Genomic DNA, 17056 nt, shown 5'->3' on the forward strand with positions numbered 1-17056 from the left:
TGAAGAAGTATTATATAGGGTGAGGTCCAGAAGAGTCCCTAGCACAGGGGCTTCTGTCCCTGGGGAGTTGGGGTGCACCACCTTCCTAGCACTTAGACATGTTTACCAACTCCAAAGGTCTCCCAACCTTATTGTTGAGGGGTTTTTATGGGGGTTTCATTATATAGGCATAATTGATTAACTCAATCTCCTACCCCCTCCCCTCCCTGGATAGAGGGTGGGGCTGAAAGTTCCAAGCTTCTACTCAAGACTTGGTCTTTCTGGCAACCAGCTTCCATCCTAAATTAGCTAGGTACCTACCAAGTATCACCTCATTAGAACAAAAGATGGTCCCATCACCCTTATCACTCAGGAAATTCGAAGGGTTTTAGGAGCTCTGTTCCAGGAACCGGGGACAAAGGCCAAATATCTTTCGATGATACCATGTATGTATGTACATAACCTCACAGGAATGTTTATAAAACAGTTTTGAAATTCACTCATTATGAGTGTGATTTGAAATGAGATACTCCAAAATGTAAGCCCGATATCCAAATGTCACCAGCCTGTCCCTGCCTAGTGGTCTCCTTCCATACATATGCACTTTTTGCTTGTCCTTTCTCTCAGACTTCTAGGATATTCTTTTTCTGGTACACTGATTACAAATTGTTTACATGAGATCTTGCCTCAGTGAAAGTGGCAGAGCTTCATTCTAGGAGATCCAAGGGAAAGTTTTGCTTTGAAACATTTATTCTAGGCTGCAAATCCACAAGCCTAGTTGGCCTTCCATTAAAGTCACTAATTCAGCAGTCCCATATTCAGTATGCATTACTGTTAATATGTTGCACCATCTCCACTCCCCTGAGAGCTTATATTTTTAATTTTTTAATTTTTATTTTTAGAGACAGTGTCTCACTCTGTCACCTACTTATTGTAACCTCAAACTCCTCGGCCCAAGCAGTCCTCTCACCTTAGCCTCCCAAGTTGCCAGGACTATAGGCATGCACCACCATGTCCAGCTAATTTTAAAATTTTTTGTAGAGACAGGGTCTTGCTATGTTGGCCAGATTGGTATTGAACTCCTGGCTTCCACGATACCCTGTCTCAGCCTCCCAAAGAACTGGGATTACAGATGTGAGCCACTGCGCCTGACCAGAGAGCTTATATTCTTATAGGAATGGGAAGACTGCCTATGTTATGTATTGCTACATAATACATTACCCCCAAACTTAGTGACTTAAAACAAACGTTTATTATCTCCATTTCTGTGGGTCAATAATCTAGGCATGACTTAGCTGGGCCAGAGTTTCTCCAAAGTCTGTGATCAAAGTGTCAGCTGGGCCTGCAGCCATCTCAAGGCTCCACTAGAGGAGCATTCACTGGCAGGCTTATTCAAATGGCTGTTGGCTGATCCTCGATGGCTATTGGCCCCTCTATTGGTTTCTTGCCCTTGGGCCCCTCCATAGTGCTACTTGCTACTTACAACATGGCAGCTTGCTTTGCCCAGAGCAGGGACTCTGAAGGAGGCAGGGAAATAAAGAGCAAGAGAGAGGTCACAGTCTTATTGTAATCTAATTCTGGAAATGACAGCCCAATAATTTTGGCATATTATTTTGGTTAGAAGCAAGACAACAGTAGATCTAGCCCACGCACGAGGGGAGGAGGATCACACAAGGAGGTGAATACCAGGAGGTGGGGTCATTGGGAGCCATCTGAGAGGCTGCCCACCACACTGCCTCAAGTAACTAGGGAGAGGTAAAAGTTTGTATGCCAAATGACCAAATATTAAAATGTGTGCTACAAATAGTTCACGATGGGCTGCAGCTGTCAGGCTTTACAAAGGAGCTGTGGGGCCTTATAAGGACAGTTGGAGCTGGCTAGGTATCACATAATGGTCTTCAAACATTTTTGCTTGCCATAACCTCTAAAATATTGGGAAAAAGTTTAATGTATTTCCGTATCTTAAAGCTGATAATTTAAAATATTATACATTTAATAGCAGCATGGGATTTAGTTTTTGTTAAATTTGTATATGTGCTCCAAATAGATTTAACATCAAAACCTGTTTTGAATTTAATATTGGGAGAATTCGCTCATTTAATTTTTGGAAAATAAAGTATAATTGGCAAAGCTAATCCTCACTGTTGAATCTATCAGTCAAATCAGATATAATTTCTGTCAGAAAGTCTATGTGACTTGTCAACATAATACCCATAAAGTGAATAAAAAATTATTATTCATTGAACACATCATCTCTTATCAAATTCTTGTGACCTTCCTTCTGGTTGTATAATAGCCTAAAAAAAAATGACAAAAGCAAGTTTCCAGAAAGCTGTTCTGACTTGCCTACTTCTGAAAAGTAGTCCTGTATAGTGGGTTCTGAAAATGAGGAACCAGGACTTGCAGAGTAGGCAGTTGCTGGAGGAAGAATGTGAGCTGCATGGGAAAAGACAGGAGGATCTACAAAGAGTGGGTGTTTAATTGGGGATGGAATTAGGTAGTTATTCTGATTTTTAGATTTTTCATATCTTTTATTTGGTCCAATGAAGGAGAAAATTTAAATGAAGTTATTACCTCTGCCTGATTTTTGACACACCTCAAACTATAACTTGAGGTTGCTAACTACAAAACACTGGCATTTAATGATTTAAAGTAAAGAATTCTGTAATTTGTAGACTTCTGAGAAGTTCCAGAAAATAAATCAGATGGTATGTAACAGCGACCGTGTGCTCAAAAGAAGTGCTGAAGGAAGCAACCCTCCTAAACCGCTGAAAAAACTACGCTTTGATATTGAAGGATCAGATGAAGCAGATGGAAGGTAGGAACCACTTTTGAATGTTTTCCAGTACCTGAGATGGTCATCTGGGGAATCCAGAGTCTCAGCACTGCTCCTGGCTTATACCAATTTCTTTCATGCCAAGTTTATTTGGAAGTTGTGAGAATGGCTCAAAATAATAGATATGAGTGTAGTGCAAAGTTAAAAACACCTTACAAATTGCGTACCAACATTCAGTGAAGATATCTAATAAACCCTGATCTTTTTTACAAAGCTATTGATAAAATTTTGTTATGCTTAACATTAAATTTAAAAATGTTTACTCTTGAAAAATATTAACCACTGTGTTTTTTAAGAACCACTGAAAAAATACATAGCATCATAAATTTGTGACATTTATGTTTTAGATGGTTAGTTTTTAAGTTTTAAAATTAAAAGCTACTCACTAAAATAATAGCATAAAATAAGTCATCGAAAGCATCATAGTTACTGGAAATTTGAGTTTTCCATTTATAAATACACATGAAATGTTTTGCATTTTTTTAATCTGCAGTAAACATCTCCCAGGAGAGTCCAAATTTCAGCAGAAACTGGCAGAAATGAGTAAGTACTTATTTCACCTTGTGTAAATGAAAGAAACAATTGTTTACACTGCAAGAAGTCTTTCCATTATATAAAAGAATGTATAATTTCTTCAGTTGGCAGGTTTGTTTATGCATTTAAAATATAATTCAATCAAGGTTATATTATTTATCTACAAACATTTGTGGATTAAATGTATGATGCAAAGTGAAGGTCATTTTCACCGTTTCTATGATCTTTCGTGCAGGAAGACTAAGAAGTGAAACATTGCTTGACCACATTCAACACAAATGGCTACAGTTAGAAAATACTTCAGCAGGACTACAAAGAGGAACTATTTAGGAGTGTTAGATATAGGGAAAGGTTTTATAAACCTAGCATATGTAAACATCATCACCCTTATTTAAGGAATAACCTTTGATTCTACCATTACTAAACTTTCCTTATTTGCAAATCTTAAAACAATTTCAAACAAAAGTTTCCATTACTGGAAATTAGAATTTTAATAAAGAACACTATGTCATTTTCCAAGTTATACAGAGTGATATCATGTTAGGGTAAGTGGAATTCTATTCAAAACTACTCTGAGACTAGAAAAAAAAATTAATCCAAGTATAGTAGATGGAAAGCACATTAGGAAAGAGATAAATGTTCACTAACTACTATTGGGTTGTCTTAGGTAGGTAGCTATGGTAGTGAGTGTAACATTTCCCGGTATCTGCTGCCAGATCCACTGATAGGAAAAGGAACTGGGATTTTGAAAGAAGACAAATATTCAGGAGATAGGTGTTAAAACTATCATTCCTAGGTCACAGGACACACTAATGAGAACAATACCAATTAAAATGAGAGGCTTTCTTTTAATACATCTTTGTAGATACTAACTTTGAAAATAAGATATTTAAAAGAATGCTTTTTTCTATGTTATTTTTAAAGTGTAATTAAAACTAAATAAAACAAAATTTTCTAGTTATAAACGAATCTCTTTTTGGGTTTTATGTCAACTTACATATTCCTATTTTAACTTTTAAATAGTTGCATCTTTTCCCCTCAGTACATAAAAATAGACAAGAGGCTTATAACCAAAATCAGGCCTTGAAGACATATGGAAACATTTTGGAACCCACAAATATGCACTTAAAAAGGAGCTGAAAGCTGTAAAAACATGTATATTTTCTAGAGAAGAGTTCAGTTGCTATAGTTAGTACACTTCCCAGTGACACACTTAGCTATGATGGCGAGCTTCCTCTGCCAGGCCAAAGTTCAGGACCTTTGTGCATCTACAAAATTGTGACAAAGCAGGCAGAATTTTAACCCCTGAGGCTAAGGCATTTCTTTAGGATGCTCTTCAGCTTTTCTTAAAGAATTACATTTAGAAAAGATCATCATACAATGCTGGATTGCCCAGAATGGAAGGGCATTCCATTTTTCCAAATGTGCTTCTTTATAAAGAGCTCATGCCTACCTCTAAAATCAAGTTAAGAATTTTTAAGAAATTTAATAAGTATCCCGGCTTTGTCTATATTGTAATTCATAATATGCTTTTAATATGGCCATGCCCTGGGTAGGCATGATGGCTCATGTCTGTAATACCAGCACTATGGGAGGGCAAGGTGGGAGGATTGCTTGAGGCCAGGAGTTCAAGACCAGCCTGGGCAACATAGCAAGACCCCATCTTTACAAAAAAATCCAAAAATTAGCCACACATGGTGGCATGTGCCTGTAGTCTCAGCTACTGGAGAGGCTGAGGTAAGAGAATTGCTTGAGCCCAGAAGGTCAAAGCTGTAGTGAGCCATGATCGTGCCACTGCACTCCAGCTTGGGCAACAGAGCAAGACGGTGTCTCAAAAAAAAAAAAAAAAAAATCCATGCCCAGTTTAAATGAGCTATGATCTGATGTATTTGCAGTACCTGCAAGGCATCTGCAAACATAAGGGAAACTATAGCTTTGTAAAGAATACCACCACTCACTCTGGCAGATTCAGTCTGGGCCAGCCAAGTATTCTAGTCTGCTGAAGTATATGCCAAGCATCAACCACCTCATCTCTAGAATAGTGGCCTACAAAATGAGGCATACCTGAAGTATGCAAGATCATCTTTTGGGGTACATAAAATAAAAGTTCTATTTATCTCATTTTAATGTTTGCTTGGGGTATGTGTTTTATAATTTGTACATACATACATATTTTTGTGGTATAGGCTTGGAAAAAAATTTACTCACAGGGATATATGATTTTTAAAGATTTGGAGACCACTGCTTTTTTTGTGGGGGGAGGGAATTTTTGGGTTTTTTTTAATTGATATATCATAGTTATACATATTTTAGGGGTACATGTGATGTTTTGATACGTGTACACAATGTATAATGATCAAATCAGGGTTATTGGGATACGTATCACCTCAAACATTTATCTTTTCTTTGCGTTGGAAACATTACAATTCTAGCTATTTTGAAATATGCAATAAATTAACTATAACTCCCTACAGTACTGTCAAATACTAGAATGAAGACCACTGCTTTTGCAAGGTCCTGAGCGCCATCAATTTCACATGAGCATAATATATATGGCAGCCACTTGCCAACTTACCCAGTACCATCAATGCTGTTAACAGTTCTTCATCCTTTTTCCAGCTTCTACTCGAACACGAATGCAAAAGCAGAAAATGAATGATAGCATGGATACCTCAAACAAGGAAGAGAAATGAGGAACTCAGGACCTTGGTGGACACTGTACACCTCTGGATTCATCGTCTCTCACAGATGTGACTGTATAACTTTCCCAGGTTCTGTTTATGGCCACATTTGATATCTTCAGCTCTTTTTGTGGATATAAAATGTGCAGATGCAATTTTCTGGGTGATTCCTAAGCCACTTGAAATGTTAGTCATTGTTATTTATACAAGATTGAAAATCTTGTGTAAATCCTGCCATTTAAAAGTTGTAGCAGATTGTTTTCTCTTCCAAAGTAAAATTGCTGTGCTTTATGGATAGTAAGAATGGCCCTAGAGTGGGAGTCCTGATAACCCATGCCTGTCTGACTACTTTGCCTTCTTTTGTAGCATATAGGTGATGTTTGCTCTTGTTTTTATTAATTTATATGTATATTTTTTTAATTTAACATGAACACCCTTAGAAAATGTGTCCTATCGATCTTCCAAATGCAATTTGATTGACTGCCCATTCACCCAAATTGTTCTGAACTCTTCTGCAAAAATGGATATTGTTAGAAATTAGAAAAAAATTACTAATTTTACACATTAGATTTTATTTTACTATTGGAATCTGATATACTGTGTGCTTGTTTTATAAAGTTTTGCTTTTAATTAAATAAAAGCTGGAAGCAAAGTATAACCATATGATACTATCATACTACTGAAACAGATTTCATACCTCAGAACTTAAAAGAACTTACTGATTACTATCTTCATCCAACTTATGTTTTTAAATGAGGATTATTGATAGTACTCTTGGTTTTTATACCATTCAGATCACTGAATTTATAAAGTACCCATCTAGTACTTGAAAAAGTAAAGTGTTCTGCCAGATCTTAGGTATAGAGGACCCTAACACAGTATATCCCAAGTGCACTTTCTAATGTTTCTGGGTCCTGAAGAATTAAGATACAAATTAATTTTACTCCATAAACATACTGTTAACTATAGGAGACTTAATTTTTTTTTTCATAGAGATTTGTCTAATTGCATCTCAAAATTATTCTGCCCTCAATTTGGGAAGGTTTGTGTTTTCTCTGGAATGGTACATGTCTTCCATGTATCTTTTGAACTGGCAATTGTCTATTTATCTTTTATTTTTTTAAGTCAGTATGGTCTAACACTGGCATGTTCAAAGCCACATTATTTCTAGTCCAAAATTACAAGTAATCAAGGGTCATTATGGGTTAGGCATTAATGTTTCTATCTGATTTTGTGCAAAAGCTTCAAATTAAAACAGCTGCATTAGAAAAAGAGGCGCTTCTCCCCTCCCCTACACCTAAAGGTGTATTTAAACTATCTTGTGTGATTAACTTATTTAGAGATGCTGTAACTTAAAATAGGGGATATTTAAGGTAGCTTCAGCTAGTTTCTAGGAAAATCACTTTGTCTAACTCAGAATTATTTTTAAAAAGAAATCTGGTCTTGTTAGAAAACAAAATTTTATTTTGTGCTGAATTAAGTTTCAAACTTACTATTTTGACAGTTATTTTGATAACAACGACACTAGAAAATTTGACTCAATTTCATCATTATTTCTGCATGAATATCATACAAATCAGTTAGTTTTTAGGTCAAGGGCTTACTATTTCTGGGTCTTTTGCTACTAAGTTCACATTAGAATTAGTGCCAGAATTTTAGGAACTTCAGAGATCGTGTATTGAGATTTCTTAAATAATGCTTCAGATATTATTGCTTTATTGCTTTTTTGTATTGGTTAAAACTGTACATTTAAAATTGCTATGTTACTATTTTCTACAATTAATAGTTTGTCTATTTTAAAATAAATTAGTTGTTAAGAGTCTTAATGGTCTGATGTTGTGTTCTTTGTATTAAGTACACTAATGTTCTCTTCTCTGTCTAGGAGAAGATAGATAGAAGATAACTCTCCCAGTATCTCATCCACTCCTAGCCTTTAAGGGGCTCTATATGCTAGAGATTCCCAAATTTATTTCTTCAGCCCTGATCTTTTCACAGAGGTCACGGCTCTTACAGCCAACAGAACTCTTGATTCCTACTCCCCTCTACCCAATGTCTCAAAATATAAACTAAAATCAAATAAATAAAAATCTTCTTTTTTTTTCCTACCCTGGTCTTTCTCCATTTTATTAAACACTTATCAAGTCAAAAACTTAGGAGCTATCTATTAATTCTTGTCTGGGCTACTGCTGAAGACTTCTAACTAGTCTCCCTGTTCCCTTTCTTTCTTTACGGTCAAACTCCATAAAGAACAAAAATGATTGTTTAAAAATATAAATTGATTCACATTGCTCTCTACTTGAAGTACTTAACAGGAATTATAAAGCCCCTACTGACTTCCCATCCTCATCTTGTAGAATTTTCTCCTTGTCACTATGCTTTAGCCACACTGAACCTTTTTCTTTAAAATGCCAAGCCTATTCTTACCTTAGGCTTTTATATTTCTTCTTCCTTCTGCCTGGAATGCTCTTTTCCCACAGTTTTGCATAGCCAGTTCCTTTCTGTCTTTCAGAACTCAGCTCAGAGGGCTTCCTTGACCACCAAGCTAAAATCATCACTTTGTATTGTATCATTCTCCTTCAAAAGTGTAACAGCATCCATCTATCACTATTTCCCACCATCTGAAATTGCCTTTCTTGTTACCTGTCTCCCCATCCCTAGCCACTCCCCACCCCAGATTGTACCATCAGCCTATCTATTCTTATTTACCACTTTAGGTCTAGCACCTAGAAAGTCCATCTGTAGAAGAAGAAACAGAATATATGTTTTCCATATTTTTCCAAGTATGTGAAAACAAACAACACTCTCTTCCTCTTTTAAAATGCCATGTACTAGTATCTACCATATTCCAGGCACAGTTCTAAATGCTAGAGCTATAACAATGAATAAATAAAACTAAAATCCCCATCCTTGCAGAACTGACTTTCTAGTTTCAGGCAAAGAGAGCAAATGAATGAATAAATGAGGAATACATGGTATGTGAGATTGTATTAAAGACTGAGGAGAAAAACAAAGCAAAGAGGAGGGCAAGGAAGGCTGGTAGGGAAAGGAGTTTTAAAATTTAAAAGAGAGTGATCAGGGAAAGACTTGAGTGATATTTGGGCAAAGATCTGAAGGAGACAAGAGAGTGAGCCAGACACAAACAGGAGTCAAACATTCCACAGAGAGAGGTAGGAGTATGTCTGGTGTGTTTGAAGAACAATTAGGAGGTCATAGCAAAATGGGCAGCAAGTATCTCTCTTCATCTAATGCAAAATATAAAAGGCCTTTATGTATATTACAAGTCTGTAATCCTTTATCTGTAGTTCCAAAATTGAGAAAGCTTTAAAATCCAAGTGAGTCTGTGTGTTTTGTGCCAAAACTCATATGGCATCAAAACCATATGTAAACTGGCACAGAGCTATTTATAATCTTTATAATTGGAATATTCTCATTTCACTGCAGAAATATTAATACGTTTGATTGGGAGCTAACCCAGACCCACCTTAGGTGTTTGTTATGTATTATTTGGCATATGTACCATATTATCATCCTAAACTCCCCCAAAATTATGAAACCCATCTGGCACCAAGGGTTTCAGACAAGGGACTATCTTAAATTTATATGATTTCTCAAAAACACGGCAGATGAAATTCTTTCCTTCTGGAACAGCGACACATTTGTTCCTGAAGGAAGAAAGGCAAAGTGCGCAGAGCAGGAAAAGCAGCAAGCATATCTCAATAGGCTGTATTTATATTGGGCGGAGATCTTAAATGAAATGCAGTCTCTTAGGTCACGTCAAAATCAAGCAGCCTAAATGACACTAAAAAATGTTGTCTGCATGGCAGAGAATTGTTCACTTCTAGAGATGAATTTAGTATTCCAATGAATAAATACTCACTATAATAAAAGGGGCAAATTCAAATTCATATATTATTTACTTTTTTTTTTTTTTTTTTTTTGAGATGGAGTCTCACTCTTGTTGCCCAGGCTGGAGTGCAATGGCACGATCTTGGCTCACTGCAACCTCTACCTCCGGGGCTCAAGCAATTCTCCTGCCTCAGCCTCCCCAGTAGCTGGGATTGCAGGAGCGCACCACCACGCCGGCTACTTTTTGTATTTTCAGTAGAGATGGGGTTTTGTCATGTTGACCAGGCTGGTCTCGAACTCCTGACTGCAGGTGATCCGCCCACTTTGGCCTCCCAAATTGCTGGGATTACAGGTGTGAACCACTGCACCTGGCCTATTTACTTTTTCATTGCAGCTTTCTAAAGGTACAACTGGCCAGGAGGAAACTAGTTATACTAGTTCTATTATCATCTGGATGATTTCATAGAAACTTGCTTTTAGAAGTATATTTTTGTTCCTCATTTTAGGGCCAATATAGTACACACAGCATAGGTAAAGTTTCAGTAGAATTTTCCTTTGGACTAAATAGATATTTTAAAGGACGACTCAAACCTTACCTCCAGAAATATTAAATTTCCACCATAGGCGTAGCTTCTTAAATAGAAATATATTATGGTAGCACTGTATAATACCTACGTGAGATTCAAACAAGCTCTTTTAATACACGGTAAGCATAGTCATCCATTCTCAATACTTTTTTTGTGTGTCCATTTTCTTGGGACTATATATATTAGTATTGACATATGACAATTGTCATATTAAACAATGACAATATGAAAGGTTAAATTTACTACACAGACCAACCTCAGTTACTTCCTAAGCACAAAATGTTATTTTTAACTGAATTTACTGAGAAAATTGTTAAGCTTTGTATTTCTATGTGTTTTGACAAAGATTGAATTAAAAATAACAGTAAGATTTGATTTTTTCCTTTCTCTTCACAATTCACCCAACTCTGTTGATGTAGTAAAGGGGTGTTGCATAATGAGATAGTTAAGATTATATAGTTTGTAGTTGCATCTTTTCATTATTCCTGGTTAAGAATCCAGCCTCTAAATAAAACTCTCCATGTTAAGGTCCAGAATGACTGGCAATTTACATGAACTATAACCTGAAGAACATACTTAACATTCTTAACCTTTGTTTTTTAAAATGAATTCAATGGCATCTTCACAAACCTCTATCAGCAGATGAGGCCACTTCTTCATTCCTATAAAATCTTAACCTTTCTCTGTGTAAATTAGTGGACAATTATTTTAGAAGCACTAAAACATTGACTTCCTCGTGTGAGCAAGAGAGGAAACAAAACTTTTGGGAAAATCTAAGATAAACGTGCAAAAAAAAGGATCCATTAATTTCTAATGTAGTGTCCTTATGAAAAGTTACCTTTTCTCTCACATATCACTAAGGTTCTTCAAACACTCATCTGTCAGAAGGAAATTTTAAAAAGGAAATCTTTTTCCTTCCCATAGGAGTGTCAATGGCAAGCCTATCCTCAAAGACCAGAAAGAAAGTATGTTTTTTCAGACAGATGTACCCACACCCAGGACTCATCTGTCATCTCTCAGATCTAAAACTAGCTCTTCTTTGTTGTTTGGCGTCAGAAGTTTTAAGGGCTAAACCACTAATTCTCATCCTTGGCTGAACATCAAATTACTTGTGGAGCTTTTAAAATGTACTGAATTTGGGCAGGGCGTGGTGGCTCATGGCTGTAATCCCAGCACTCTGAGATGCCAAGTGGGTGGATCACCTGAGGTCAGGAGTTTGAGACCAGCCTGACCAGTATGGTGAAACCCTGTCACTACTAAAGATACAAAGCTTAGCTGGGCATGGTGGTGTGCGCCTGTGGTCTCAGCTACTTAGGAGGCTGAGACAGGAGAATCGCTTGAACCTGGGAGGCAGAGGTTGCAGTGACCTGAGATCACGTCTCCAGCCTGCTGGGCAAACAGAGCAAGACTCTGTCTTAAAAAAAAAAAAAAAAAAAAAGGCCGGGCACGGTAGCTCACGCCTGTAATCCCAGCACTTTGGGAGGCCAAGGCGGGTGAATCAAGAGGTCAGGAGATCGAGACCATCCTGGCTAACACGGTGAAACCCCGTCTCTACTAAAAATACAAAAAATTAGCCGGGCGTGGTGGCAGGTGCCTGTAGTCCCAGCTACTTGGGAGGCTGACGCAGGAGAATGGCGTGAACCCAGGAGGCAGAGTTTGCAGTGAGCCGAGATGGCGCCACCGCACTCCAGCCTGGGTGACAGAGCGAGACTCAGTCTCAAAAAAAAAAAAAAAAAAAAAAAATTCCATAGATTATTCTGTTGTGTGCAGAGATAAGAAGCATGCAAACCTACACAAAACAAAGCTCATGGAGCAAACCGGGGTAAGAGTCCAGAGTAACAACCTGTACTCTGGCAGTATGCCTACTGACCCATGGTGGAGTGTGTAAAGGGTAGTCCATTTTTCATCCCCAAGTAAACTTACCTGTTCCCCTTTGAGTGTTCCAATTTTTATATGAAATGAGTTCACAAAAGAAAAAGGCACTGAGGAGCTTCAGAAGACCCTGTCAGAAATAAGCAAGAAAAAGGAAGATACTGCGAAGCTACAAAAGCTTAGTCAGCTAGCACAGGAAGGTGGGGGAGAGACCAAAGACACAAAGACTGTGGTTGTCTAATGGCCAGAACGGATGCTATAGGTACTTGCCACATTTGAATGTTTTTTTGTTGGATAAAATAGCAAACTTATCAAAAAATGAAAACAAATGGTATAATGCTACTTTTAAAATAACAGAATAAAACTATATAGTTTTAAAAACAGGATTCTGATTTAGATCTAGAGACACTAAGACTCTGCCTCTACCAGATAAAGTCTGAAGAAAAACGGTTAAGCAATTTGTTAAAGAGAAACTCTGTCCTTTAGTGTTGCTATAACAGAATAACTGAGGCTGGGTTAATTAGTAAATTACAGGGGTGTATTTGGCTCACGGTTCTGGTGGCTGGAAGCTTCAAGATTGGGCAGATGCATCTGCTGGGGACCTCAGGCTGCTTCAAGTCATGGTGGCAAGCCAAAGTGGGGCAGACGTGCACAAAGAGATCATGTGGTGAGAAACCAAGGTCGCTTTTTTTTTTAGACAGAGTCTCACTCTGTCACCAGGCTGGACTGCAGTGGTGCCAATCTCAGCTCACTGCAACCTCCGCCTCCCAGGTTCAAGTGATTCTCCTGCCTCAGCCTCCCGAGTAGCTGGGATTACAGGTGCCCGCCACTACACCCAGCTAGTTTTTTGTATTTTTAATAGAGATGGGGTTTCACCATGTTGCCAAGCTGGTTTTGAACTCTTGACCTCGTGATTCGCCCGCCTTGGCTTCCCAAAGTGATGCGATTGCACGCGTGAGCCACCGCGCCCGGCCTGAAATCCCTTTTATAACAACTCCGTCTTGGGAACGAATTCAGTCCCAAGAGAACCAGAACCCACTCTTGCTGGAGGGCATTAATCTATTCACAATGGATCTGCCCCCAGGACCCATACACTTCCCACCAGGCCCTAAGGCCTCCCGACACCACCATGGTGGGGATCAAATTTCAATATGAGTTCTGGCAAAGGACAAACCACATCCAAATCATAGCAGAAATAATGGATTCAAAATGTGACCCAACGAAGAGAATGAAAAGACAAGCCACAAACTGGGAGAAAATATTTACAAAAGACGTACCTGATAAAGGACTGTTACCCAAAATATACAATGAACTCAAAACAATTAAAAAAAAAAAGATTTAAAAATTGGCTACCAATCTGAACAGATGCCTCATCAAAGAAGATATGCAGATAGCAACTAAGCACATGAAAAAATACTCCATCGTATGTTATCAGGGAAATGCAAATTAAAACAAAAATGAGATGGCACTATACACCTATTAGAATGGCCCAAATCTGGAACACTGACAATACCTAATGCTGGTGAGGATGTGGAGCAACAAGAACTTTCATTCACTGCTCATGGACATGAAAAATGGTACAGCCACTTTGAATTACAGTTTGACAGTTTCTTAAAAAAACAAAAAAAACAAAAACATACTCTTAACATATAATCCAGTAATCATGCTCCTTGGTATTTACCCAAAGGAGTTGAAAACTTATGTCCACACAAAAACCTGTACACAGATGTTTATAGTAGCTTTATTCGTAATTGCCAAAACTTGGAAGAAACCAAGATGTCCTTCAGGAGGTGAATGGATAAACCGTGGTACATCCAGGCAATAGAGTATTACTCAGCACTAAAAAGAAATGAGCTATCAAGCCACGAAAAGACTTGTGGAAACTTAATTGCATATTATTAAGTGAAAGAAGCCAATCCAAAAAGGCTATATACTGTATGATTCCAACCATATGACATTCTGGAAAAGGTAAAACTATGGATACAGTAAAAAGATCCATGGCTGCCAGGAGTTAGGGGCAAAGGAGGAAGGGATGAATAAGCAGAGCTCAGAGGATTTTTAGGGCAATGAAACCACTCTCTATGATACAATAATGATGGACACAGGTCATTATACATTTGTCCAAACTCACAGAATGTGCACCACCAACAATGGACTCTAATGTAAACTATGGACTGTGGGTGATAATGATGTGTCCGAGCCGGTTCATCAGGTATAACAAATGCACCACTCTGGTGGGGGGTGTTGACAGCAGGGAAGGCTGTGTATGTGTAGGGGCATGAGGCATAAGGGAAAACTGTATTTTCTTCACAATTTTGCTGTGAACCTAAAACTGCTCTACAAAAATGTCTTCAAAAAAGTCACCTCGCCAATAAAGAGCAGACCAAGGCAATAATATGAATGATAATTAGGTTGTTTATAAGCTATTTGTGTTCTAGGGTGGGCTTTCCTATGAGACTTTATCTGAGTAACTGCTTGATAAGAGTATAATATATCCAACTGATTTATGTACATCTAAGAGACATGAGGTTGACATTTTATAATTTTGCTGCTGTTTTGGGATAAAAAAAACCCCAACACATTTGTTCTGTTATCTGCAAATAAGCACTTTATTACCAAATAGTTCAGCATCAGAACAAGAATTCTAATTCCAAAAGGGTTTTCTTTACATTACATGATATTGTGAGATACACATTAGAAGAATCTGAGACTATGTTCCATTCCAGTTTCTCTTTTGCAATTAGGTAATTTGTTTTAATCTAAAAAGTATAAATTTACCTCATTCTTGTTAATGCTGTCCATGAAATGTAAGTATCAGTTCCTTCTCAGCTAGTGCTTTATAGTTATACTGGTGCCAGGTTAAGAGACCTATTTTATAGTGACATGAAAGTCAAATACAAGAAAAGCACATTGTCATTTTCATTTACGGAGGCAAATCCCTCTTAACACAAAGAAAATCAAAGGACCTTATGTGATTATGTAAGGCAGATCAGCCAAGGCATTTCATTCAAAGATAATACTTCATACTCCATAATCCCATGTGAGAGATTAATGAATGACTCCAAGTAAAAAGAAAATTAAAATTAGCCCTTGGGCCTCTGACAATTTAATTGCCAAGGCCTTTTGTGAATTCTAAACAATGTTCTAAATTAGCCACAATTTCTCAGAATGATATACCAGAAGAATATGAACCTCAATAATTACAAGCTGTTTTAAGTTTATTTTGTGAAAGTTATTCCTTCCCCCAGTATTCCACAACTAAAGCTGTTCTCAGGACATGCTGAAGATTTATAATAAATTGAGTGCCTATTATACACAAGGCACTGTGCTGAGTGCTGAAAATGTGGTAAGGACAGCACTCCTTGTCAAGCTATCTATGTGGTATCAGCCAGCTGAATAATGGAACATTTGGGCCAGACTAGCATATACAGAGACCAGGGTACCAAAGGTGTCCAATTTAAGTGACTCAGAAGAGGAAATGGTAAATAAGATATTTCAATTTTTTTTCCTTGACCTTAGTCACATCTGATCAGAACAGTCAATGCTTTCTACATAAACTCTGGGTTTAGGCAGACGAAGACCACTCACCACCATCCTTCTTTTGACAGATACAAGTACTCAGCCAAACGTAGCTCATCATACATACTATTAATTAAAGAGAAGTGATTCATCTCTGGCTTTTGCAGGGGAAAAGGAAAGGCTCAAAAACTCCTTTCCTGCAGATGGGATCAATTTTTAAAGGCTCCAACTCTGCTTGCTTTGCTGATAAAGTTCTTCAGGAGATCATGGTCCATTTCTGCAAAACCTGATGTTTGTGTTACTACGGTCAGATGGTTTATGCAAAACCTGAAGCAGAATTCTTCTAAATCCTAGGAACAACAACAACAAAGATGGTTTAATAAATTCATTATTTCCTAATTCAATGCAACATAGCATGAAAATTGCTAAAACAAGTTAGGCAAGGAAAAAGGATTTGATAGCCAAGTGGAGGAAATGATGGCATGGTAATACCTAAAGAATAGTCATAAAAAGTATAACAAATATGAATCATCTATGCTTGTAAAAATTTAAGTAGCACGGAGTAACATTCAAGTTCCTCTGCACTAACCTAGGGAAAGAATCTTTTTCTTACCAGAGATAGGCACATGAGTGTGTGAATTCCTTGGTACCTTTGTCTAGTGACAGTATTTGTAACTGTTGATTTCACTTTCAATAATTGTTAAAAGTCCTATACTCTTCTTTTATATTTATATCAGGGTCTTTAAGTATGTCTGCCTATAAAGAGTTGATGGAAGAAAAAGGTAAGCCATAAAAAGCAGTAATGCCAGGAAATTGCTGCTCTGAAGTCATTAACAGGCCACTGCCTTTTCCCTTTATGAGACGACACAGGATGGGATGGATGGATTTGATCACACTATATATGCCTTCAGCAATCTCAACTGGGAAAATGCTTTAAAGAAATCATGACTTACAAGTCTCTGGTAAGAGAGACCCGACAGATTGGTGTTTTCTGGCTTACTGTAATGCACTCTGGGCCAAAGAATAACGCTGTAATAATTCTCCTAATTAGAACTATAACTTGAAAATCAGAATGCGGCTGACCAGATGCTTTTTGGCCCTGGAGAAGTGAGGGCAGGCTGCTGAGACCTCCAATATGCCTCAAACCCTAGGCTACTCGGCCCAGGACAAGATGCCACTAGGTGGTGGTCAATTTTTAAAAG

At 37.6% G+C, this 17056-nt stretch overlaps 2 protein-coding genes across 12 annotated transcripts in view; one reads left to right on the forward strand and one right to left on the reverse strand.

Annotated features, from left to right (window-relative positions):
• The window catches only part of RB1 (RB transcriptional corepressor 1), a 183806-nt gene extending 175950 nt beyond the window's left edge, over positions 1-7856 (forward strand). For 2 of the 3 annotated variants that reach the window (XM_055244932.2, XM_055244934.2), the window contains exons 25-27: positions 2655-2797; positions 3309-3358; positions 5969-7856. In XM_055244932.2, the coding sequence (XP_055100907.1) occupies positions 2655-2797; positions 3309-3358; positions 5969-6042 (267 nt within the window). In that variant the 3' untranslated portion in view covers positions 6043-7856. Of the gene's footprint in view, positions 1-2654; positions 2798-3308; positions 3359-5949 lie in introns of all 3 variants that reach the window. The other variant, XM_055244933.2, reaches the window with a different exon arrangement.
• Positions 7857-14916: 7060 nt separating this feature from the next.
• RCBTB2 (RCC1 and BTB domain containing protein 2) overlaps positions 14917-17056 on the reverse strand; it is a 56363-nt gene continuing 54223 nt past the window's right edge. For 8 of the 9 annotated variants that reach the window (XM_055244942.2, XM_055244943.2, XM_063619147.1 and 5 more), the window contains one exon: positions 14917-16204. In XM_055244942.2, the coding sequence (XP_055100917.1) occupies positions 16064-16204 (141 nt within the window). In that variant the 3' untranslated portion in view covers positions 14917-16063. The remainder of the gene's footprint in view (positions 16205-17056) is intronic. The other variant, XM_063619151.1, reaches the window with a different exon arrangement.

This window comes from Symphalangus syndactylus, chromosome 15, assembly GCF_028878055.3.
Source record: "Symphalangus syndactylus isolate Jambi chromosome 15, NHGRI_mSymSyn1-v2.1_pri, whole genome shotgun sequence".
NCBI lineage: Eukaryota > Metazoa > Chordata > Mammalia > Primates > Hylobatidae > Symphalangus > Symphalangus syndactylus.